General features: G+C 47.1%; 2 protein-coding genes across 3 annotated transcripts in view; one reads left to right on the top strand and one right to left on the bottom strand.

Moving 5' to 3' along the window:
* Positions 1–729: 729 nt before the first annotated feature.
* On the bottom strand, positions 730–23,643 carry MRPL54 (mitochondrial ribosomal protein L54). The gene is made up of 3 exons (XM_040322268.1): positions 23,477–23,643; positions 1,048–1,204; positions 730–968 (listed from the first exon to the last, which is right to left on the bottom strand). The coding sequence occupies exons 1-3, from the start codon at positions 23,562–23,564 to the stop codon at positions 836–838; spliced, it is 378 nt and encodes a 125-aa protein (XP_040178202.1). The 5' UTR covers positions 23,565–23,643; the 3' UTR covers positions 730–835.
* A 61-nt stretch (positions 23,644–23,704) lies between these two features.
* Positions 23,705–25,557, top strand: part of APBA3 (amyloid beta precursor protein binding family A member 3) — a 218,265-nt gene continuing 216,412 nt past the window's right edge. Inside the window, exon 1 of one of the 2 annotated variants that reach the window (XM_040322250.1) lies at positions 23,705–24,714. In XM_040322250.1, coding sequence (XP_040178184.1) covers positions 23,989–24,714 — 726 coding nt within the window. In that variant the 5' untranslated portion in view covers positions 23,705–23,988. The remainder of the gene's footprint in view (positions 24,715–25,557) is intronic. The other variant, XM_040322258.1, reaches the window with a different exon arrangement.

The following is a 25,557-nucleotide window of genomic DNA, read 5'->3' on the forward strand; positions in this document are numbered from 1 at the left end:
TCCATACCAGACCCTTATCCGAGCATGCACCCCTGCAGTTTAGGAAGGGGGGACAGACACAAGCGAGCACCCCCTGGACCATACCAGACCACATGCCCTCAACATATGGGGGGTGCTTTGGGGCAGAGGGGGGGGGGGGCTCTGCCGCCTCCCCCACCCCAAAGCACCTTGTCCCCATGTTGATGGGAAAAGGGGTCTCTTCCCGACAACTCTGGGCATTGGTTGTGGGGGTTTGGTGGCAGGGGGCTTACCGAAATCTGGAAGCCCCCTTTAAACAAGCCCCCAGATCCCGGCCCACCCTCCCCCCATGTGAATGAGTATGGGGTACGGGTCCCTTTCCTAGCCTGACGAGCTGCATGCTCAGATAAGGGTCTGGCATGGATATTTGGGGGGTCACAGTTTTTTTGGCGTGGAGTTCCCCTCAAAATCCATACCAGACCGATGGTATGATTGATTTTTTTTTTTTATTTGGGGTGGGGTTCCTTTCATACCTGACTCAAAAGGGCCTGGTATGGTTGGATCCCATTCAGTGAAGTTGCAGGGCAAAGTTGAATCTGAAGTCGTCTGACTTGCGTGACGTAGCAGTGTAAACCAAACCTTAAATGTTCTTACTACAATGAGCAAGAACCCTCCAGCCAATGCGTCTGCTTGTGACAGATGTCAGTAAAGTAGTGTAAAAGGTTTACTTTTACGCAAGTTCTCATTGTTAACAATTAATAAGACATAATATTAAGAAAAATAATTTAATTGAAAAGTTTGATAGTTGTTTATAAGCATGCCAACAAGCAATACTCTGCAGGAGTACAAAAACAACAAAAGCAGAACCATTAATTGATCAGAATTTCTTCACTTTGGCTAGACGGTTGTTCCTCCACATGTGCAGTTTTCTAAGCCGTTTCCAGTACTGAGGAGTATCTGGACTTAGCTCTTCCAAAGGTTTAGGTGGACCGAGATTTAGCTGGAAAAGCCTATGAGAAATATGGAAAGGGCAAAATGTGTTAGATTAAAGTGGAACCCAACAAGCTGCACAGAAAAGGTTCTACTTACCATTCTGGGTAATGAGAATCGTCTTTTAGCTGCACATCTGAACCAGACTTGTATATATTCAACCCCATAGCATTTGTGGCCAAGATATATGGGTCTTTGCAAACTTCAGGGCCTTTCTGAACTTCTTTAACAAGTCCTTTTCCTTTCCCTTTAACAACTGCAAAAAAAAAAAAAATATCTGTGTAAATAGTTTGAATCTTTTTTTCTTCTCCATTAAAAGCGGAGGTTCACCCTAAAAACATCTATATACAATTACATCCAGCATACTTCCGACATCTACAGTATGCTGTTTTTTTTTGCCGTACATACCGTTTTATTGTTATTTTCCCCCTGGCTTCTGGCTCCCGTGGCAGTGGGCGTTCCTACTCAGAGGTTAGATGATTAACGTCTGGTGAAAAACTTCCCCTGGCGCATAAGGCGCGGAGTTTTCCGTAAGTAGCCTAACTATATGGCACCTGCGCAGTCAGCTCTACACGGCAGGCACAGGCGCCGTAGAGCGCCATATAGAGCCGACTCGCAGGTCGGCTACGTACAGAAAACTGGTGACGCGCTTTATGCATGTCAATCAATTAGGAACGCCCAGTCCCGCAGATTATACCCGGAAGCCGCGGTGAACATATATCTATAAAACGGTATGTACAGCAACGATTAAAAAAAAAAAACACCCGATTGTGATTCTAACAACTCGCCTGAATATAATGTTAAATTTTTTTTTTTTGGGTGAACCCCCGCTTTAAGACCCGGACCATTATGCAGGTTAAGGACCTTGCCCCTTTTTGCGAATTCGGCACCGCGTCACTTTAACTGACAATTGCCGTCTTTTTTCCCCACAAATTGAGCTTTCTTTTGGTGGTATTTGATCACCTCTACAGTTTTTATGTTTTGCACTATAAACAAAAATAAAGCGACCATTTTGAAAAAAAATTCAATATTTTTTACTATAATATAAATATCCCCAAAAAGATATATAAAAAAAAAACTTTCTTTCACGTCAGTTTAGGCCGATACGCATTCTTCTACCTATTTTTGGTAAAATAAAAAAAAAAAAAAAAAATTCTGAAGATTGACTTCGGGGGTTGTAGCTCGACGACCAGAGGTCACAGAAACCCCACATTTAGGTGGTTGGCAGTTGAAGACATACCCCACAACTGGTCAAAATATGGGACGGCTATCATTTATGGTTCCGGACATACGGGCCTGCTTGCACAGCCTGTCAGAAGTTACATTCAGAGCGGCCAATATAAATACAAGCTGACACACTGCAGCAGACTGATAGGATCACAGGGCTTATAATAATAATTTGTATATTACTCATGGCAATTAAACCCCTCGCCACCCAGGCCAATTCTGACACTTCTCTCCAACATGTAAAAATCATCTTTTGTTTTTTGCTAGAAAATTACTCTATGGTGGCCTTTGCACTTTTTATGTTGCACGGTATAGAGCTGCACGATTCTGGCTAAAATGAGAATTGCAATTTTTTTGCTTTGAACAGGGATAAGCAATAAGCGGACCTCCAGCTGTTGCAAAACTACAATTCCCATCATGCCTCTGGGTGTCATGCTTGTGGCTGTCAGAGTATTGCTATGCCTCATGGGACTTGTAGTTCTGGAACAGCTGGAGGACCGCTAATTGCATATGCCTGGCTTAGAAGATAGATCACAATTCTCTCACGATTCTTGCGGCGTAACATCATCTTTCACATTAAAACAAAACAAAAAAAAAAAAAAATGGGCTAACTTCACTGTTTTGTTTTTATGGTTTTTATTATTCATTAAAGTGGGCAAATGCAGTGTGACATAAAATATTGCAGCAATTGCCATTGTATTCCCTAGAGTTTTTGCTAAAATATATATAATGTTTGGTGGTTCCAAGTAATTTTCTAGCAAATAATATTGCGTTTTAACTTAAGAAACAAGTGTTGGACTTTAAGTGGTTAAATTTCCCGCATTTACACACAGAAGTTTGATCTAAGAAGGAAGTTGGTTACAATGTTTCATTTTGTTTACAAACTTGGCAGACTGCCCGGATTTGTTCTTTACACACAGAAGTTTATCCCTTTGATCTAAGAAGGAAGCGTTAGTTACAATGTTTCCTGTTAAAAACTTGGCAGACTGCCCAGATATTTTCTTTTGATAGCTGAAAGTCTTTCCACTTGTTATATGAAAGAATCAGCAAACTCTGCATTCGAGATCGTCAGGGGGTTTGAATCGAGATCATGATTTTTTTAACGATTAATTGTGCAGCTCTAGCACGGTATTTGCGCAGCAATTTTTCAAACGTGTTTTTTTTTTAAAAAAACTGTTTCATTCATAAAAAAAAAATGGACCGGTAACGTCCTTTCCAGTAGTCTTTCAGGACAGCCACAATAGAGAGATAGGCTCCTCCTCTTCCTGTAGGAAACACTGCACAGCCTTCAAATTCTCTCCTCCCCTTGCCAGACCTCAGTTTTTTTACGAGCACCTCCGGTCCGCTGGGGAGACACAAGAACATGTTAGTAATCCATAATTAAACACCAATGTCATACTATGTTCCTGGACTAAAGACAATCACTCCAATCTTCGGGTGGGTAACCAGGGCTGTCCTGAAAGACTACTGGAAAGGACGTTACCGGTAAGTGCAACTCCATTTTTCCCTATCCATCTTTCAGGACAGCCACAATAGAGAGGATAATCGAGTACTTACAATTAGGGTGGGACCACGGCTTGCAAGACTTTTCTCCCAAAGGCTTGTTCGCCTGCTGACACCAAGTCTACTCTATAGTGTTTGACGAAGGTGGCGTAGCTGGACCAAGTTGCGGCTCTGCATATTTGATCAGGTGTCGCTCCAGCCCTTTCAGCCTGAGAAGCAGCTACTGCTCGAGTAGAGTGTGCCTTTATTCCTGTAGGGACTTCCCTACCAGTCAAGGAATAAGCCTGCCCAATAACTAATCTAAGCCATCTAGCAATAGTGCGTCGAGACGCTTTCTGTCCCTTTCTGGCCCCGGAAAACAAAACAAAGAGTCTGACTTCCTAAAACTTTGAGTCAGCTCCAAGTACTGTAGGATGCATCTAGTGTACTAAACCTGAATTCCTTCTCACCTGAGGGATTGGAACAAAACAAAGGCAATACAACCTCCTGGCTTCTATGAAACTTAGAAGCAACTTTAGGCAGAAAGGCCGGATCGGTTTTAAAAACAACCCGATCCATGAAAATAACGCAAAAAGGAGGTCGTATGGACAGGGCTTCCAACTCGCTGACTCTCCTGACAGTGGTCACTGCAACTAAAAAGACTGTTTTTAACGTTAAATCTCTTAACAAACATTTGTCTAATGGTTCAAAAGGCAACCCTGTTAGCACCTGTAAGACTAACGAAAGATCCCACTTGGGGAAGGGGAGTCCCTGAGAAGGCTTCTGTCTGGACAAAGCCTTAAAGAACCTAATAATCCAAGGATCTGCGGCCAGAGGTCTTTCTAGATATACACTAAGGGCTGAGACCTGACCCTTTAGGGTACTCGCTGATAACCCCTTATCTGCCCCACACTGGAGAAACTCCAGGACGGATGTGGAGCTCTGTACTGGAAAAGAACCTTCTCGGCACCACGCATTGAAGCGAAGCCAGACCTTTCTATAGATAGAACGAGTCTCCTTTTTCCTGCTGTTAAGAAGAGTGGCAGTTAGCTTCTCTGAAAACCCTCTAGATCTCAGTAAGGTCTCTTCAGTAGCCATGCTGCCAGGTTCCACCTGTGTACCTGGGGGCAGAGTACTGGTCCCTGTGAGAGGAGATCCTCTCGTAGTGGCAGAAAAAAGGGGGGTTCTACGGTCAGTTGCTTGAGGACCGAGAACCAAGCCCTCTTGGGCCAGTGAGGCGCAACTAGAATTAGCGAAGTCTTCTCCAGTTGAAACTTCCTTAGGACCAGAGGTAGAAGGACTGGCGGAGGGAACGCGTAGCAAATCCTGAAGTGCCAGGTTTGGGACAAGGCATCTACCCCTCTTGTTCCCTCCCCCTTGCTCTGAGAGAAAAAACAAGGGGTTTTTGCGTTTGCTCTGGACGCAAAGAGGTCTATCTCCAGAGCACCCCACTTCTTGACCAGGAGATGGAAGATTTCCTGATTCAGGGCCCATTCGCCCTCTTAGTTGGCTTCGGCTGAGAAAATCCGCTGTACTGTTTTCTATCCCTTTTAGGAAAACAGCTGACAGGGATAGGGTGTTCGCCTCTGCCCAGTGAAAAATCTCTGCTGTTATGGCCGACAGAGCTATGCACCTGGTGCCACCCTGTTTGGTCAAGTAGGCCACGGCCGAGACATTGTCTGACCTCACCTGGACGTGGTGCCCCTGTAGCTTTTCCTGGAAGAATATGAGGGCTAGACCGACCGCCCTCAGTTCCTTCCAGTTGGAGGAATTTTTCAGCTCTGCATTTTTCCAGAGGCCTTGCGCTGGAAGTGACCCCAGGTGAGCACCCCAGCCCCTGCCGCTTGCGTCTGTGGTAAGAACCTGTGGGAACGGAATATGCCACAGTCGACCTTGCGACAAATTGGAGATTTTTCTCCACCACCAGAGAGACCTCTTTACATGGGATGGGACCTGTACTAGGATGTCTAGTCGTTCTATGCTGTGATCCCAGATTTTTAGCAGGAAGGCCTGCAGGGTCCGAAAGTGAGAACCTGCCCACTGGACAGCCGGGAGGGTGAAGGTTAACAAACCCAATGTTGACATCAGGGATCTGATTGATACCTGATGACTGCCCTGAAGGGCAGCTACCACCCTGTCTAATTTCAGAGCCTTCTCTAAAGGGAAGAAAAACCCTTAAAAGGGTGGAGTCCAAAAGGTACCCCAAGTACGGAATGCGTTGAGAGGGCATTAGGCTGGACTTGTCTAAGTTTAACAGCCACCCTAGAGCCGTAAGGGTCTTCTTGGTTAAGTCTAGGTCCCTGCGTAGTTGTTCTGGAGATGCCGCAAAGAGAAGCAGGTCGTCCAAGTATGCTATTATGCCTACCCCCTGGAGCCGCAGAAAGGCTATAGGTTCCGCCAGGACCTTTGTGAACACGCGGGGCGAGGAGGATAGACCGAATGGCAAGGCCTGGAACTGAAGGTGCACCACCGTTGTTCCTAAGTCTATCGCTAGACGCAGAAACTCCTGAGACCCATCTGCAATGGGTACGTGCAGGTAAGCGTCTCTGAGGTCCAGGGAGACCATAAAGCAATTCTGAGGTAGGAGGGCCCTGACCGAAAAAATTGACTCCATACGGAATCTCTTGTACGCAACTGACCTGTTCAGTGGTTTTAGGTTTAGGATTAACCTGTACTTCCCAGAAGCTTTCCTTACCACGAAAATATGGGAGTAAAACCCCTTTTTTTTCTTCCACTTTTGGGACTCTGAGGACAACATTTTTATCCTCCAGGTCCTTCAAGGCCCCTATCAGAGCTTCTGCCTTTCCCTTGTCTCTGGAAAGCTGAGTGACCAGGTACCTTTGAGGGTGAGGGAATGAAAATTCCAGTGGAGTACCCCCTTCTGATGATCTCCAAGACATACCTGTTGGGGGAAAAGGACTCCCATTGTGGGAGGAAGGCCCCCAACCTTCCCCCCACCCTGATCTGGGAGTCATTGTTTCTTAGGGGGCTGGTCAGGAGGGCGAAAAATCGCTCCCCTTCCCCTGGGTGTCCAGATCTTTTTCTGGGCTTCTGTTTTATGGACCCCTGTGTTTCTTTGGGGAGGAAATCCCCTCCCTTTCAGTGGGGCTTTACGTTTGAAAGGGAAAGATTTTTTCTTATCCGCCGTGCGGTCTAAGACTGACTCCAGACCTGGGCCAAACAGGAGGTCCCCTGTGAACGGAATTCCACATAGTTTGGACTTGGAAGCAATGTCCCCTGACCAGGTCTTGAGCCAGAGCGCTCTTCTGGCAGAATTAGCTAGAGCTGCCGACCTCGCCGACATGCAAACTGACTCTGCTGAAGCTGCCGAAGCATCAGCAATATAGGCCACCCCTTTTAAAATTGTAGGGAAGGAAGCTAAGATAGTGTCCTTGTCTGTCCCGGCCTCAATGTGTTCTTGAATTTTTGAGAGCCAATGCTCCAAATTACGGGCCACTACCGTAACTGCCAATTCTGGCTTTAAGTTCCCAATTACGGACTCCCATGTCTTTTTCAATAGAGAGTCCGCCCTTTTGTCCATGGCATCTGTCAGATTGCCCATATCCTCAAATGCCAAGTCGGTTTTCTTGGAAACCTGGGAAAAGGCCGCATCTAATCTAGGCATTTTATTCCAAACGGAAGTGGGGTCTTCTGAGAAGGGAAATCTTCTTTTAAGGGACTGAGAAAAAAAGGGCTTCCTCTCAGGGTCTTGCCACTCCTTCTTAACAGTATCTACTAGAAGTTCGTGAACCGGGAAGACCCTACCCTTGTATTCCCCCAGACCTTTGTACATCTGGTCGTGGAGGCTAAGGGGCTTATTGTCTGTGTGAATGCCTAGGGTCGTGTAAATAGCCCCTAGTAATTCCTCAACGTCGTCAAGAGACAATTTATACCTAGAAGACTTCTTGGGCTCACCGTCCTGGTCTTCTTCATCTGACCCTGCCTGGGAGTCGGAAGCAACATTCTCTAACAGAGAGTGTTGTACCTGAGAAGGGCCTGCAAAATAAACTGCTACTGCTGAATGGTCAGGAGAAACAGGAGCAGGACCCTGATCGTCAGGATGGGTTGTAACCTGTGTGGGGTCCAAAGGGGGCTGCATTCTTTCAAACAATGATTTAAAGGAAGAAAACGTAGAAGCCAGTTCTTTAACAGATGCTGCTAAACTATCTTCCTGTTCTGCATCCCTTTCCCTAACAAGAGAAAGTATGCAGTCTCTACATAGCACTTTAGACCAAGAGTCAGGAAGAGAGTCCCTACAGGAGGCACATTTTTCCTTGAACTATGTGTCCTTCCCGTTTTCTCTAGGCTTTTCTGAAAAGATAAGAAAGGGGCCCCCCACACATTAATGATTAAACCAACAATTTACATACAAAAGTGTTTTTTTTTTTTTTTTAAAGAAAAAAACAGCGGTTACAACCCTGGGGGAATCCCTGGACAGACACTACTGCTGGGTTCCCACTGTCTTCTCCCCCTCCCCCCCAACCACCAAGGGGCATTAGAGGGGAAAAAAGACAAAAGCCTAAGGTTCGGGATCCCTCCCCAGGAAAACCCTTACCTGAGGCTGGCTGGAGGAAGCGTCCTTGGTCGGGCCATGCTCCGGAGAAGTCGCCGACATTGCGGTGGTTGCGCTTGTCCTACTCGCCCCGGCGAGTATCAGACTCCTCCAGCAGACGCGTGGGTCCCTATCAGCGCCGCGACCCGGAACCGGAAGTCGCGGGTCAAAGGGGAACGTTTCCGGAGCGCTGCCGGAAATGACGTCACCCGCCATTCGGCCCGCGAATTTTGAGAGATGAATGCGGCCTGAGAAAGGAGGGCGCTCGGATCTGCCCCCCCACGCCTCGGTCCTGTGGACACGATAGGGACCCCCCGCAAGCCGGCTGCCGCGCTCGACACGGATTGGGGTGCGTTTCGGCGGTAAGTCCTCGCCTGTTTTCCCAGGAAAGCCCCTGCTCCCTTTGATAGGAAAGTCTATGTAGCCACAGTCCCCTGACTGACCAGCTCTGATTCCTCTGCAGTGTCTCCCCACCGGAGGAAACACTAAGAACTGAGGTCTGGCAAGGGGAGGAGAGAATTTGAAGGCTGTGCAGTGTTTCCTACAGGAAGAGGAGGAGCCTATCTCTCTATTGTGGCTGTCCTGAAAGACGGATAGGGAAAACACTAGTTAGTTAAGTTAGCACGATTTTTTTTGGTATCCTAAACAATGCTTTAAATTTTTTTTAGGTTACATGTTTAGAGTTACAGAGGAGGTCTAGTACTAGAATTATTGTTCTCGCTCTAACGATCGTCGCGTATGTAACCTGTGTGTATCTGGCTCTGATACTACCAGTGCCTACACAGCCACTGACTACCATCTCTCCCCAGCCTGTCCCCACACACCTGCTGACCTGTGGACGGGGGAAACCACTCCTGCAGTGTTATTGTGTTCTGCCAGTGAGTACAATGATCAGAGTTGCTAACTATAGCTGGCAGCACTGATTGTTTTGGGAAAAACCTAACAGGCTGGTTGTACTCAAGTCGATTAATAGATTGACTTGTGTAAAACCAGCTAGCCCATACATAGATCGACTATGGCTGGTCTCTGCATAATTGGCGTAATTTCAATCCATGTATGACCCACTTAACCACTATGCAGTTCCTAAATATCCTTCCACTCCTGTACATAGTGCTCACTGTCATACCCTTCACACTCCTCTCCTGTACATAGTGCCCACTGTCGCACCCTCCACACTCCTCTCCTGTACATACTGCTCACTGTCATACCCTCCACACTCCTCTCCTATACATAGTGCCCACTATCATACCGTCCACATTCCTCTCCTGTACATACTGCCCACTACCATACCCTCCACACTTCTCTCTGGTACGTACTACCCTCTGTCATCCCCTCCACACTCCTCTCTTGTACATATTGCCCATTGTCATACCCTTCACACTCCTCTCCTGTACATAGTGTGTTTTGTCGTACCCTTTGCACTCTTCTCCTGTACATAGTGCCCACTGTTCGACCCTCCACATTCCTCTCCCTCACCTGCACATACTTCCCACTTATATACCGCCCATACTCCTCCCCTATGTCGCCTACCCACAAAAACAGTTCTTTAAAATTATACTGAATATCCTCAATGTTACCAGCTCTAGAATGGACACACTTTTGTTAGTTCATCTAAAGGAAATCTCAGTTCTCATATTTGTTCTGCCCCATTATTAGTATTCATTTAATTTTGTGATTACTACTATGATGTATAGAGGAACATCGGGGATCTCAGCTACTCCAAATATAGCACTTGTAAAAAAAGTGTCCCTGAAAATATTTTTTAAATGTTGGCAACTGTGCACTTAGGCATTGCCCAAGGGCCACTGGGTCAGTAGGGGCCCCATGAGAGGCTCCTGGAATCCTGTGATATTAAAGTGGTAGTAAACTTTCCTGACATTACTACTTTTTAGAGGCCCTGGGGTAGGTTATGCCACAATGTACAAGTATGCACAGCATATTAGCACATTAGTGTACACTTCAATTTTCAGACTGAGCCCCCCAGTGCTGCGCTGTAATGAATCAGGCGGGGCCCGGGCACTTCCATCTTCACACGGTCTTCCTTCATGTCATTCCCACGCATTTATTTATTATTTATAAAAGGCCCCACCAAAATCCTCAGCACCAGGCTCATGATGTTCTTAATCTGACCCTGCTGATGCGGAATCCCCATCAGATGAAGAGCTTGCGTTCTCCCCTTCTTCCAGATAAGAAGTATAGTGTGAACTAATGGTCTCGGACACTAACAGAGGAAGGGGTCTAGCTGAAGCTGAAGGCACTTGAGCTATGGAACTAGATGAGGAAAGTCCCAGCCCTGCTACTCTCATTAAAGGACCGAAAGGAGGCTACGACCTCCTTCAAGGAAGACATTAACTCTTTTAAAGAGACAGTCTCTGACCTAGCTCTGGATGGAATACAATCCTCAAAAAATCATTTTTTATAACCATCAGAAAGCCAGCCCTACAGTTTCCACATTTCTGCTTCACTGGTTTGTCCTAGAAAAAAAAGCAGAAACAAGAGCCATAAACAAAGAAGGTTCATACAAAAAAAGGTCCCCTGCTGTAGAACCACAGACAAGGGATTACCCTTGGAGGCAGTATGGCAGGGTTTGACAAATTTGCTTGGAATCTAGGAGCCAGCTAAAAAAGTTAGGAGCCAGAAAACACACCCCGTCCCGACGAGCTTTCACGCAGAAGCGAACACATACGTGAGCAGCGCCCGCATATGTAAACGGTGTTCAAACCACACATGTGAGGTATCGCCGCGATTGGTAGAGCTCTGGATCTGTCAAACAAATTGGTTAATCTCAGGTGTGACCTAAGGCGCCTACTCTTAGAATCCCATAGTAAATTCGTTAATGCCCTGAAGCCGATGTACTACTCCTCTGGAAATAAGGCTGGCAAATTTTTGGCACGTTGCCTGAAGGACCAGAGGACACGTACGAAAATACCCTTCATTCGTAGCCCAACTAACAATAGCAAGTTGTACGACCCAAGAGACATTGCCAATTCTTTCGCTGACTACTATTCGTCCCTATACAACATAAAAGAAGATAGCAACACACCACAGCCCTCAGATCATGACATACAGAAATTCCTGGCTGATCTGACTCTCCCTACCCTGTCACCTACACAACTACAAGCTTTAAACGCCCCCATTACAGATGCGGAAATCCAGAAAGTGATTTCCAAGATGCCCTTGGGTAAGTTCCCTGGTCCTGATGGCCTACCAAACAACTATTACAGAACGTTTGGTGGGATCCTTGCCCCCGCATTGAGCTCAGTGTTTTTAACAGGCCATGTCCTCTGCAAGCTTCCCACCTGAGATGCTAACCGCCTATATTGTCACTATCCCAAAACCTGGCAAACCTCCTGATGTTCCCTCTAACGTTTCACCCCATTTCACTTTTAAATACTGATGTTAAGCTATATGCCAAAATTCTAGCCCATAGGCTTCTAACTGTTATACCATCTTTAATTAATCCAGACCAATCCGGCTTCACTGCGGGCAGACAGGCGTCAGACGCCACTCGCAGGATTATTGGGGTGGTGGTGCAGCATGCTTGGGCCTCTCGGACGCCTTCTCTGCTCCTCTCTTTGGACACGGAGAAGGCGTTCGACAGGGTCCACTGGACCTATATGTCCCATACCCTAACTAAATTTGGGTTCCAGGGCCCTATCATGTCAGCTATCCTAGCCCTCTACTCCCACCCCTCGGCCCAGGTCTTTACTTCTAATTGCCTCTCCCGACCTTCTAATTGAACCACTGGCCGAAAAAATTAGGGCCCATCCACACATCACAGGTTTTTCTATCCACGGTACACCCCACAAGATTATTTTGTTTGCCGATGATATCATTGTGTCCATATCATCCCGACTATTTCGCTTCCCCACGCCCAAGAAGTTCTACAGTCTTTTAGGAATATCTCCTACTATAACGTTAACTCCTCCAAGTCAACTATTCTGCCTATGCACCTCCCAACCTCTGCCCAGGTCTACTTGGAAGGCGCATTCCCCTATGCGTGGACTAAGAAAAGCATATCTTACCTAGGTCTCCAGATCACAGCAGACCCCTATGGATTAGCTGATGCCAACTACCCAGTACTAATAGAGAAACTTACTAAAGTAGAACTCTCCTGGTCTGGCCGTCTTGCTTCCTTTAAGATGTTATTACTACCCCAGATCCTGTATATTTTTCGCACGCTCCCTATCCCTATAAACCCCCCCCCCCATCTTCGATCTTTAAATTCCATCCTTAGGAATTGTGTGGAGCGCACGTAAACCCAGGTGCTCCAAGACATTGTTAACTAGACATAGGTCTGCGGGCGGTATGGGTTTCACGGACATACGTGATTACTACCGCACATCCCTTCCAAATCAACTTAAGTCATGGTTCACGGACCCCCCGGTGGTCCCCTGGTGCAGCATTAAAAAGTCATTGAGCCCCACTAAGGACTTGATCTCCCTGCTGTATCTGGACAGGATGAGACCTTTTCCTTTGCACCAGCTTCCCTTATCCATTCGGGCCTCCTTGGAGGCCTGGAGGGATCTTGGCGGCATTTCCGATCCCCGGGATGTATTGGTAGAGGTGCCAGTTCCCATTGAAACCCTGGCGAGTGCCATTTCCAATATTAGCCTTAGGAACAAGGGTATTACCCATATCTCTCATCTATTCAGTGAGAGCCATCTATCCTCTTTCCAGTCCCTTCAATCTACATACAACCTTTCCTCGGCAGATGTGTATAAATTCCGCCAAGTATCACATTTCCTAAAGTCTGTCAGTAACCACAAAGTATTCCTTCCGGACCTCGTTTGGAAGTTCTTCACGTCCTATAAGCCCCCCACCAAAGGGATTCCCCTTTTCTACAATTTACTCCAGCACAGACGTACCTTTGTCAAGTACAAGTTCCTGAAATGGGAGGAGGACTTGGGCAGAACCTTTACAGAATTGCAGTGGCAAGTTGCTCACAATTCAGTATATAAGGCCTCTAAATGTACCAACCACTGGGAACTTGCCCAGAAGATTTCCCTAAGATGGTACCTTACGCCATACAGGATGTCCAAATTCTCTCAAGATAACTCTCCTCTGTGCTGGAGAGGTGGGTAACATTATGCATATTTTCTGGAAGTGCAAACACTTAATAAGCTTCTGGAACAGTGTGTTCAGATGTGTCTCCTCAATTACAGGTGTCCTTACTCGACCAGGGCCTGCGTTGGCCCTGATGGGTTTGAACATTGACTCTTTCCCCCCCCACAGTTCCGAACTGTAGTGACACACTTGTTGCTAGCAGCGAGATCGCTTATCACTCGGAATTGGAAGTCCAATGTAGTCCCTAATCTCTCAGATGTAATCACTTTTACTCGCAATAATTACTTGTATGAATCCCTAATAGCTTCCAGAGCTGGTCAGAGGAGAGGCTTTGATAAAAGATGGCAGATTTGGAGTGAGTGGAACAAGGAGTGAGCTTACCTTTGGTTGACTGATTTCTTAATGATAACTTAGAGCTAGCAGAGGTTCCCACCACGCCCTGGTATAACTATTATTCCATATCTTGTTTAATACTTGAGGTCCATCTCGTCCTCGTTCTTGTTCCCATCCCCTTTACTTTAGTCCCTTCTATTTATTATTTGATACCTAATTTTTCTCTGTTGTAAGTCGACATCTGTTTACTATATTCCCAACCACGATTGTCTGTGATGGAGACTGCAGGGCTAGCTGTTAGAAGTGGTTACAATACGCCAGCCTGTATATTATGATTTATTATCCAATCTGTTTCTCTCTATGCTGTGGTGTAAATGTAGACCTATACCTTTATCATACACTCATGCAATGTTCCTGTTTTCTCTGTGGATTTATGACTCCTATTTGTATGTTAATGAAAAATTTTCAATAAAAATGTAATTGGTAAAAAAAAGTGTAATTTTTTCCCAAAAAAGTGCGCTTGTGAGACCGCTGCGCAAATACGGCGTGACAGAAAGTATTGCAACGATCGCCATTTTATTCTCTAGGGTGTTAGGATAAAAAAAATATATATAATGTTTGGGGGTTCTAATTAGAGGGAAGAAGATGGCAGTGAAAATAGTGAAAAATGACATTAGAATTGCTGTTTAAAGTGGAGGTTCACCCGGAAATGTTAATTTTTAACCTTAGATTAATGCTCATTTTGTCAAGGGGAATCGGGTAGTTTTTTTTAAATCTAAGCAGTACTTACCGTTTTAGAGAGCGATCTTCTCCGCCGCTTCCGGGTATGGGCTGTGGGACTGGGCGTTCCTATTTGATTGACAGTCTTCCGACAGTCGCATCTATTGCGTCACGATTTTCCGAAAGAAGCCGACGTTCGGCTTCTTTCGGCTACTCGTGACGCGATAGATGCGACCGTCGGAAGCCTGTCAATCAAATAGGAACGCCCAGTCCCGAAGACCATACCCGGAAGCGGAGGAGAAGATCGCTCTCTAAAACGGTAAGTACTGCTTAGATTTTTAAAAAAACTACCCGATTCCCCTTGACAAAATGAGCATTAATCTAAGGTTAAAAAAAAAAAATTTCGGGTGAACTCCTGATTTAACTTGCAATACCAATGGCCACCACCAGATGGCGCCAGCTCACACAAGGAAGAGCTGGGGACTTCACAAAAAAAATGTTTTGCCCACCTTCCAAGCCAAGTCACCAGGATGCCATTTCTAGTCGCCATGGCAACCGGGATTTGTCGAGCCCTGCAGTATGGGACTCGGAGGCTGCCGCTGGTTCAATCCGAGCAGGTGCTCCATCCTCAGACCTGTCCTCAAGCTCCATAAGGCGAATAGAGATCGGCCGGAGAGATAGGCTGCCGTCGTCCTGCTAAAATGCGACTGTCCGGCGTTTCAGCAGACTGTTCCCCCCAGGCAGCATGTCCTCAGTGTATTACACCGTGTTCCTTATAAACACAGCACCGGGAAGTGCGTCACGTGACTTCCAGATCCGGCGCCATCTTGCTGCGTCACAAGAAGTCCTCCGATGCCATCTTGGTACACCTCGGCGAAGCACGAGGAGGACAAGGTTTCCACACAGGCAGAGCTGGGGAAAAACCTGAAGGAAGTTGCCACCACTTTCACCAGGTAAGCAAGTACCTACAAATAGGGAACCCTTCTAGCAGAAAGTACAGGGACTAAACACCCATTACTTGGCTGCAACCAGTACTGGATGATGCCAGGGAAGGGGGGTCCGCCAACCACAGTTACCAGACCCAAGAAAATAAAAAACGTGTCGGTGCTCCTGGGAGTTCTGGAAACACAAAACTACTGAGGGTCAGAGGAAAGGGAGGGGCCTTTTAAATTGTATCTGATTTGTGTTTCCTGTAGAGGGCAGAGCCAATCATCTCTCAAGTAGCTGTCCTGGAAGGTGAGGGGGGGGAAATGCTTGTTTACATTAGCATTTCCCTGTTCTTCCTCTCCGTGAGACTATCACGGGTATCCCCGTGGACATCGAGTCTGCGGGGCCCGCAGTCGGGATCATGGAGCTTACGGCGTGCGTGAGCGCCGCCCCCAGCATGCGCGTGCCCACAATGCCACATCTTAAACGGGACGTACCTCAACGCCCATTTGCCCAGCCGTGCCATTGTGTCGATGTATATCGTCATGCGCTGGTCCGCAAGAGGTTAATGCTAAAATTGACCGGATATCTTTATGTAGGTCGGGGTTATTAAAGGTTACCTTGGATGGCACCTTTTTATAGGCAGTGAAGAGAGGGGACTGGCTAGGTACTCCTTGTCCTCCAGGTGGATGTGCATAGCGCCGCTTTTGTCCTGAGGTGAAGTTGACTCGCCAGTGGCAACAGCAGAAAAAGGTAAAAGCTTTGGAGTGGCGATCACAGTCTCCTGTCCCCAACCACTTGCTGACCAGCCGCCGGTGGTGGGCACGATCCCGCGAACCGTCGTAGCTGTACGTTGGTCATTTAAAGCGGGATAGCAGGCATGTGGGCCCGCTGCATCACGGGGGTGCCGATGCTCGTGACAAGCAGTCAAGCCACGAGCGGCAGAACAGGGACGTGTGTGTGTGTAGCTCCTCCTGCCTTGAGAGTGGCCCCACAGCAATCTACAAATTTATAGTATAGACTGCACCTATAGCAAGGTAAAAAAATTAAAAAAAAAACTGTCTTTACCCTAGGTTTCTAGCGCGCTTTGCGTTTAAAACCCGCGTTTTTCTTTATATGCAGTTTTCATATGTTTTGCTTTGCATGTCTTTTTCCCTCATTAACAAACTGCTAATAGCAGGTTGTTAGGAAGCAGGCCAGGAAGGCAGCTGCCATGTCCTTAACAACCGATGAGTCATCAGCTGTCAGCGGAATATAAAAAATCCAAGGTGTAAGCATAGGTTTTTTATGCTTGCCTCAAAAGAGTAATGTAGTTATTTAGTGTAGTGTAGTTATTTAATGTATCTTATCCAATAGTAGCACAAGTACTCATTGTTTGTGGTCTCTGATACTCCCCATGTTGGTAGTCTTCCCACGGGCTGGTGAGACTGTGTCTGCATGTCTTTCTGTCAGTGCTTTATGACCTGAAGATATTCTAACAGAGGTTGAAATTGATGACTCAAAATATAAAAAGTATTGTTTCAGTTCCATACAAGTATTTAACCAAACCCCTCGCCCTGTAACAATTAATATATATATTTTTCCACTGTTACCCATTTATTAGGGGATAGTTCCTGTGATTAAATATGAAATTACTGCTATGTATTTTGTACACCATATTGTATGTGAACTCATGTATATTTTTTCTCTGATGTTATCGTAGTGTCAATTTATATGCGATTGAGAGATTTGAGGTCCTGATGAAGCAGCTTTGTGTGTGAAACGCGTAGACCCACATTGCATAATCTGGGAACATCTCCATGCTACAAATCCTCTATCTCCTCAAATCGGAGACAAATGTCTTATGCAAAATGTTGTGCTTTTAATGAAAAATGTTTAAACTAATCTAATAAAAGACATGTTGAATTTTAAAAAGCGTTTTTGGAATGTATATTTGTCCTGTGAATTATTTCATATAGGGATGGGCCCAGTTGCGTCACTAGAGTTGGCGTCACCTGGTGTGGTAAAGCATGGTGTCCCCTGAAAATGGGGGGGGCTATTTTATGGCCAGCAGCCCACTGTTGGAGCTCTTTGGCACGCGTTGCAGAGGTTGGTAAGGTCTAGAGGATAGCAGGTTGACACTTCCTAATGGCTCAGTCCCTAGAAGCAGTAATAGATAATAGCCGACAGGCCCTTTTACCAGACCCAGTGAAACTGCAGCAGTGATCCCTGCAGCTGGATGTTCGTTTACTCTGGGATGCCCAGGCCAACTCTGGTCACTAGTGTAGCATGTCTGTACCCTGACAGTGGCTCAGTTCCTCTTTCTCTGGTATGGCTGGGCAGCAGTGCGGCCTTCTCTCGTCCCCCCCCCCCCCCCCCCCCCGTCTTCTGTAGCTCCCACTCCCTCAGCTTTTTTCACGGATTACAGGCTCCCCCCCTCCCAAGCAGTGTGCAAACTGGCGGGGCTTTAACCTGCTCCCTGCGGACAACACTGAGGCGGCCAATCTTCCAGGACTACATGTCCGATGATGCTCCCCTAGTCTCTTCCGATTGGCACTCTGCTGCGGCAAATCGGCAGGGCAGCAACCAGATGAGAGACGCTCTCTCTCTCTCCTCCTGCACTACTGTCAGGAGAAGGGGGGCAAACAGCCCGCAGCTTGCCTCTCGCCTGTGTCTGGCGGACTGAGTGGGTAAAAAGAGCCCACTGTCATCGCTTCACTGATGGCAGGGGGGGCTTGACAAGCAGCTGCTACAACTGCTTCCTTGATGGTATCAACTAGAGCTGCACGATTCTGGCAAAAATTAGAATCACGATTATTTTGCTTAAAATGAAGATCACGATTCTCTCACGATTCTGAAAAACGTCTCTCAGGCTATTAAAGGGGGGCATGCGAGGAGTGGACTTAAAATACCGGCAACCACTATCCATTATAATATATTATGAATTTTACCACCACCTGTGTTCCTGGTTTCTTCCCCTGGATGACAGGAGCAGCTCTGCAGTGCATGCTGGGGCTTGGAGTCCCAGCCCAGATGCCCAGGATCCCATGGTGTTAATGGAGGTGCAGAGCATGTTGGGACTTATATCACAGGCTGTAATGAACATGCAGCACATGCTGGGAATTGCAGTTCTATCACAGGCTGTAATGTAGGTGCAGCATATGCTGGGACATATGGTGCCAGTCCAGCTACTCAGGACTCCGGGCTGTAATGGACATTCAAAGCAGTTCTATCACAGGCTATAGTGAAGCTGCATGGCATGCTGGGACTTGTAGTTCCAGCCAAACCACTCAGGACTCCAGGCGGCAATAGAAATGCAAAGCATACTGGGACTTTTAGTTCTATCACAGGCTGCAATGAAAGTGCAGAGCATGCTGGGACTTGTTGTTCTATCACAGGCTGCAAGAGAGGTGCAGAGCATGCTGGGACTTGTAGTTCTAGCCGAGCCACCCAGTAACCTAGGCTACAATGAAAGTGAAAAGCATTCATGCTGGGGCTTGTAGTTCTATCACAGGGTTTGACAAATTTGCTTGGAATCTAGGAGCCAGCTAAAAAAGTTAGGAGCCAGAAAACGCACCCCATCCCGACGAGCTTGCGCGCAGAAGCGAACACATACGTGAGCAGCACCTGCATATGTAAACTGTGTTCAAACCACACGTGAGGTCTCGCCGCGATTGGTAGAGCGAGAGAAATAATTCTAGCCCTAGACCTCCTATGTAACTCAAAACATGCAACCTGTAGATTTTTTTAAACGTCGCCTATGAAGATTTTAAAGGGTAAAAGTTTTTCGGCATTCCACGAGCGCAATTTTGAAGCGTGACATGTTGGGTATGAATTTACTCGGCGTAACATTATCTTTCATAATATAAAAAAAAAAAAAAAAAATGGGGATAACTTTACTGTTGTCTTATTTTTTAATTAAAAAAAAGTGTAATTTTTTCCCAAAAAAGTGCGCTTGCAAGACCGCTGCGCAAATACGGCGTGACAGAAAGTATTGCAATGATCGCCATTTTATTCTCTAGGGTGTTAGGATAAAAAATATGTATAATGTTTGGCGGTTCTAATTAGAGGGAAGAAGATGGCAGTGAAAAATTACATTAGAATTGCTGTTTAATTTGTAATGCTCAACTTGTAATACCAACGGCCACCACCAGATGGCGCCAGCTTACACATCTGGTGGTAATAACTTGTAATACCAACGGCTCACCACCAGATGGCGCCAGCTCACAAAAAAAAATTTTTTTTTTTTGCCCCCCTTCCAAGCCAAGTCGCCAGGACCCCATTTCTAGTCGCCATGGCGACCGGGATTTGTCGAGCCCTGTTCTATCACATGCTGCAATAGAGGAGCAAGGCATGCTGGAGCTTCTAGTCCTATCTCAGGCTGCTAGAGAGGTGCTTGCTAGGACCTGTAGTCCCCCAGTGTAAACACATGCAGGAGGTCTCCCTGCGCCATTGGCAGCACACAGGTGTGTATGTCCCCGTCACAGATGATACGAACCACCCTCCAGCCCAGTGTCCGGGAGATGGGAGCCACTGTGGGAAGGCTCGACCCTGTTCCTCCTCTATGGACACCACACACATAGTGCACCCTCCCCACCCCCACTGATAAGAAGCGCCAAACTCAGCTCAGTACCGACCTGTTGATTTCAGGGGGGAAACCAAAATCAGTGGGCGGGACGTAGCCCGTGTCAGCGGGAAGAGAGCTGTAGTCCTGAGCGGAAGGGGAGCGCCTCAGCCTGAAACTACAACTCCCAAGGTTCACTGTGCTCCCCAGCTCCTTATTCCTATATACAGCATTCTAATTTTACGTTCAGACACAGAAGAATCGCGGGTCATCCCGCGGGGAGATCGTGGGCGGGGAGAATCGAGATTGCGATTCTCTTCACGATTAATCGTGCAGCTCTAGTATCAACCCTTGTTGATCCCCACTCTGTGTAATCCGGTGTCACCCAGGCGCGGACTGCAACCCCATAGTGATGCCACTGGATAAGACCCTTCAATGGTAATAGCATCAATTCAGTATCCTTCCCCCGCATTCAATATTTTGAACCTGCATCATAAGCAACCAGGTTAAATGGACTATAGTGCGTTTCTGCAAACTGCAAAACACACTTAAAGGGGTTGTAAAGGGAAAAAAAATGTTTTCATAATAAGCATCCTTTACCTGCAGACATTCCTCTTTTCACTTCCTCATTGTTCGTTTTTGCTCAGAAGTTGCTCTATTTCTTCTCTGTTCTGTTCACTTCCTGCTTGTCTGATTGTAACTCACCACAGTGAAGGGAGGCTTTATTGCGGTGGTCAGTAACGTGCTCACCCCCTCCTGGGAACTACATCTGTGCGGCAGGACGCTCTCTTCGTGTTGGAGACTTCAAGGAGGTGTGAATTATGGGGCGTGCCGCAATTCATACTGGGAAATGTAGTTCTTACATGAACGAGCACCGCAAACCAGGAAGTGAATGAGAGAACAGAAACTAGAATGCCGGAGGTGATATAGATGAAGGAATTTAATAGGTATTTACTTGTTTTTTAACAGAATCATTACACTATTCTGTCTGTCTACCTTGCAGACATTAATTTTAGGCAAAACATTTTTTTCCCTTTACAACTCCCTTAAAAATGCATTAAAAAGGGCAGCGATCGTTTCCCAGGTCGCCCCAAGTTACATGCAAAATGGCCACCCGCTGACGATGTTTTTCCCTTGGACGAAATTGAGCTGGGGGCATGGTAGCCAGCGCACGCTGTTGCATTACGGGAGTTGTAGTCCGCTCTGTGCATGCTCAAGCTCCCCGTGGGTGGAGAAGCAGTGTAGTAAAGCCAGAAAACTACAACTCCTGGATCTTGGAGGCAGGGAGTCGGGACTCAGGACCCACATGACTGGCTCAGGCTGCACCTATACTTGACCCCAGGAAGACAGGGAAGACAGGAGAATCACCCCCCCCCCCCCGGGTGAAGGAGGCTGTGCAATAACCTGCTGAGGTCAGAGAGACTGACACCCCCAGGGCTAGCTGACCCCCACATCCCATCTATCTTCCCCCCCATACACCCCATCTACCCTGCTCCAGTAACCTCAACATAGCTCTCAACACTGTGGTTCCTGCTGGGAGCTGGCCATGGTCTGTAGGTCCTGCTGGCCGCTAGCCTAGGATGACCAGATGTCCCTGGTTTCCAGGGTGAGTCCCCCGACTGAGGACACTGTTCCCAGACCAAGTCTGTCCCCGGTTTTGTAGGGCCGATGCTGGGTGGGTGCTCCGTGAGCTGGGGCAGAAGGGGGCCCCCAGGGCCAAATCTACCATGGGTCCCACTGGGCTGCCTCAGAGGGAAAAGTTAGGCGCCTCTTGAACCAGCTCCTATGATAGACAGCACACTGATGACATCTATCATGAGAGATGGTGCAGGAGGTGGGACTTCGTGTGATAGCGGCCGCTCTGGGGAAGTGGAAGATCCCCACTCTGTGTAATCCGGTGGCTCTGTTCTCTCTAATCCCAATGATCTGAAAAGGCTGCATTGATGGGCACTGGTGAGGCTGCAAAAATGGGCACAGGTGGGGCTGAACTAATGCCCACTGGTGAGGCTGAATTAAAAAAACAAGTGGGCATGCATGGTGTGCAGATTCAGTGGGCCACTTGACTGGACTTGCCCCCAGGCCTAAGGCTGCCTGCACTAAGCTGAATGTGTGCTACAATGTGTATGTATACTGGCATTTATGAAAAGTGTACGGAGCTGTATGTGTGCTGCACTGTATTTTCTGATAAGTAAACACGGAATGCATTCTGTATGCCAGGGCTCGACAAATCCCGGTCACCAGGTCGCCATGGCGACTAGAAATAGCCTCCTGGCGACTTGGCTTGGAAGGTGGGCAGACCCCAGCTCTTCCTTGTGTGAGCTGGCGCCATCTGGTGGTGGCCGTTGGTATTACAAGTTAAAGCGGAGGTTCACCCAAAAATCCACTTTCTGTCACTAGATCCAGCATACTGCTGACATCTGCAGTATGCTGGGATTTTTTATTTTTTTTTGTACTTATCGTTTTAGCCGTATTTCTGCTCCGGCTCCGAGCGGGGAATCCTTCGGGGAATGGGCGTTCCTAAATCAAGCGCAGTTGATTGACGGGCTTGAATAGCGCGTCACGCCATCCGGAAATAGCCGACGTGACTCTCGGCGCTATGCGGCGCCTGCCGTGTAGAGCTGACTGCGCAGGCGCCGTAAATTGCCGAGAGTCACGTCGGCTATTTCCGGAAGGTGTGACGCACTATCCAAGCCCGTCAATCAACTGCGCTTTACTTAGGAACGCCTATACCCGGAAGGATACGCCGCTCGGTGCAGGAGCAGAAATACGGCTAAAATGATAAGTACAAAAAAAAAAAAAAATCCAGCATACTGCAGATGTCAGCAGTATGCTGGATCTAGTGACAGAAAGTGGATTTTTGGGTGAACCCCCGCTTTATGCATTACAAGTTAAACAACAATTCTTCACTATTTTCACTGCCATCTTCTTCCCTCTAATTAGAACCCCCAAACATTATATATATTTTTTATCCTAACACCCTAGAGAATAAAATGGCAATCGTTGCAATACTTTTTCACGCTGTATTTGCGCAGCGGTCATACAAGCACACTTTTTTGGGAAAAAAATTACACTTTTTTTAATTAAAAAATAAGACAACAGTAAAGTTATCCCCATTTTTTTTAATATTATAAAAGATAACGTTACGCCGAGTAAATTCATACCCAACATGTCACGCTTCAAAATTGCGTCCGCTCGTGGAATGCCGAAAAACTTTTACCCTTTAAAATCTTCATAGGCGACGTTTAAAAAAATCTACAGGTTGCATGTTTTGAGTTACAGAGAAGGTCTAGGGCTAGAATTATTGCTCTCGCTCTACCAATCGCGGGATACCTCACATGTGTGGTTTGAACACCGTTTACATATGCGGGCGCTGCTCACGTATGTGTTCGCTTCTGTGCGCAAGCTCGTCGGGACGGGCGCGTTTTCTGGCTCCTAACTTTTTTAGCTGGCTCCTAGATTCCAAGCAAATTTGTCAAACCCTGCTGTATGCAGGCCAACTAATCGATTATGCCAATTCGTTGTTTCAGCCCTACCCAATATGCAGTTTAGTACTGTACGTCCCCTGACCTTCTCAGTGTAGGACGAAAAGACTATCTGCATTACAAATGACTGTTGTCGCTAAGAATTATTAATAGTATATAACATATTAGTAGAACAATTATTGTCTCTTTTCTCACCCGCTTTCTTTGCGTATCCCCGTATGTGAACACTCCCGTTACTTCTAAGGAGAGCACCCACAGCTCTAAATGTTCCTAGGGCAGCCATGGTTTAAACTAACTTCCGGGTCATTGGTGGCGCGGTGTACTATGGGCTGCTTAGGCTCTAATCCCACCTCCTCCCCTTGTCTTTTCTTTCGACTACAAGACATCCTAGCGTCTGCGCACATGAGCTCCGCCTCTACATTTACACACAGTTCTGTTCACCTGGGACTACATTACCCAGCATGCCCTTTGCGCTCTCACATCTGCGTCCCATGGCATAGTGTGGTGAAATGCGAAAGCTGAAGTTAGTGTAGCGGCGGTAGAAGTAGTAAAGGAACATACATGACATCCCTGAAGAAAAGCGATAGAGTTTAAAGTTATGGTGAAGGAAGTTTTTACGGAAGGTGTGGCAAGTTGTATAGGACGCAGTGACAGAAAGCAGGTACCCCTTAGATGTGACACGTTGCACTGACAGAAGGTAGGACGGAATGGAGTCAGTGTCTGCACCCCCTCACATGGACATGGATCCCCAGAGCAGCTTTAGTGAGGGAGCCTGCTGCAAGGAAGACTCCCCGGACAGTGCTGACAGAGCGCCCCCTCGTGTAGACAGCTACTCCGATATGGACACCAGACCCCCCCTGACCCCAGATACTGTGATGGCCTTGGATATGGACCCACAGCCAGGCACACACTCCCCAGTAGAAGTTTTCCATATGCACCAACTCATCAGTGACCTACCAACACTGGACTGCCAGCCAACAGAACTGGACCCCTCCTCCTCTACTGATAGTCCTTTAAATACCAGGGATCAGGACTGCCAGGGAACTGCCAGTCTATGCCCACCCTGCCCTCTGCATATATCCATAGGGAAAGGACAGGCACAGATGGTGAGCCGGTCTTCTGAATCCGACCTGCAAGCTTCTGCCAGTCGTGGACTGTTCTTGACAGAAGGTGACACTGGGCAGATGATTAGCCTTTTTCAGTATGAAGGGGGCACTCTGGCAGATGGGAGTACAGGAACGCCCTTAGCTACATTAGATGCCTTAACTAAAAATGAGGAGCACTCAGGTAACAGTATGTTAGCATGGGAACGGGGAGAAACGCCTTCATCCTCATCCTCCTCTTCTGAGCTCAGCAGAGAAGACACTTTGACTAGTTTGGCCGAATCAGAAATTTCTGAGCAACAACGACCCCTGCAGGAAAATGACCAGGAGGTAAGAAATGGGCAAGTGCGCCGTTCATTGCTCTTGCGTCACACGTCTTGTGTGCTCACAGAGCCCTCGTTCACACTGAACGCGGCTTTGAAACCATTCAAGTTCATCCAAACTGGTATGATTTCAAAGCTGTATTTCGGTGTGACTTCGGGGGTGACTTTATTGACATCTGTGCAGGTTCATAAACGGATGGCTATTGAAATTGCCCCCAAAGTCGCCAAAAGTAGTGCAGGAACTTTGTTTGGAGATCAGTGCTGCAAAGTCGGCGTCACATGGATTGGGATGCTCCTATTGCCAGCAAAAGGCTCAGATTTGACCTGTCAAATAGCACCGATGTGAATGGGGGCTAAGGCCTGTTTCACATGGTGGAACAGACCTCATAGAAAAGCAGTGTCAACAGCAAAGCATTTGTAGAGCTTTCAGCAAGGTGTGCTGAAGCGAGAACCATTCAATTCCAGTTTACAAACTGTTGAATAAGGATGAGCTCTGGCGTGTTCGCATAGAACACGTGCAGAGCCCGCCAGGAAGTGTGCACGGCGCTGTGCTAATCGCAGCCAGGGAGACATTGTCCCGATGCTCGGCTGCAGGGATTGTGAAATGTCTCCCTGGCTGTTATTAGCGCAGCGCCGTGCACAATTCCTGGCGGGCTCTGCACGTGTTCTATGCGAACACGCCAGAGCTCATCCTTACTGTTGAATACAGATACAAATGTGGTGCGGTTATGACACGATTTGCTTGCCTTCAGGTTCTGCACATGTCTGTTGTGTTTTTTGAGATTCTTCACCAATTCAACGATCAAGATATATATAAAATTTGTGTTAACGGACTGCTCATGCATAATGT

The sequence above is a fragment of the Rana temporaria genome, chromosome 1 (assembly GCF_905171775.1).
Source record: "Rana temporaria chromosome 1, aRanTem1.1, whole genome shotgun sequence".
NCBI classification, from domain to species: domain Eukaryota; kingdom Metazoa; phylum Chordata; class Amphibia; order Anura; family Ranidae; genus Rana; species Rana temporaria.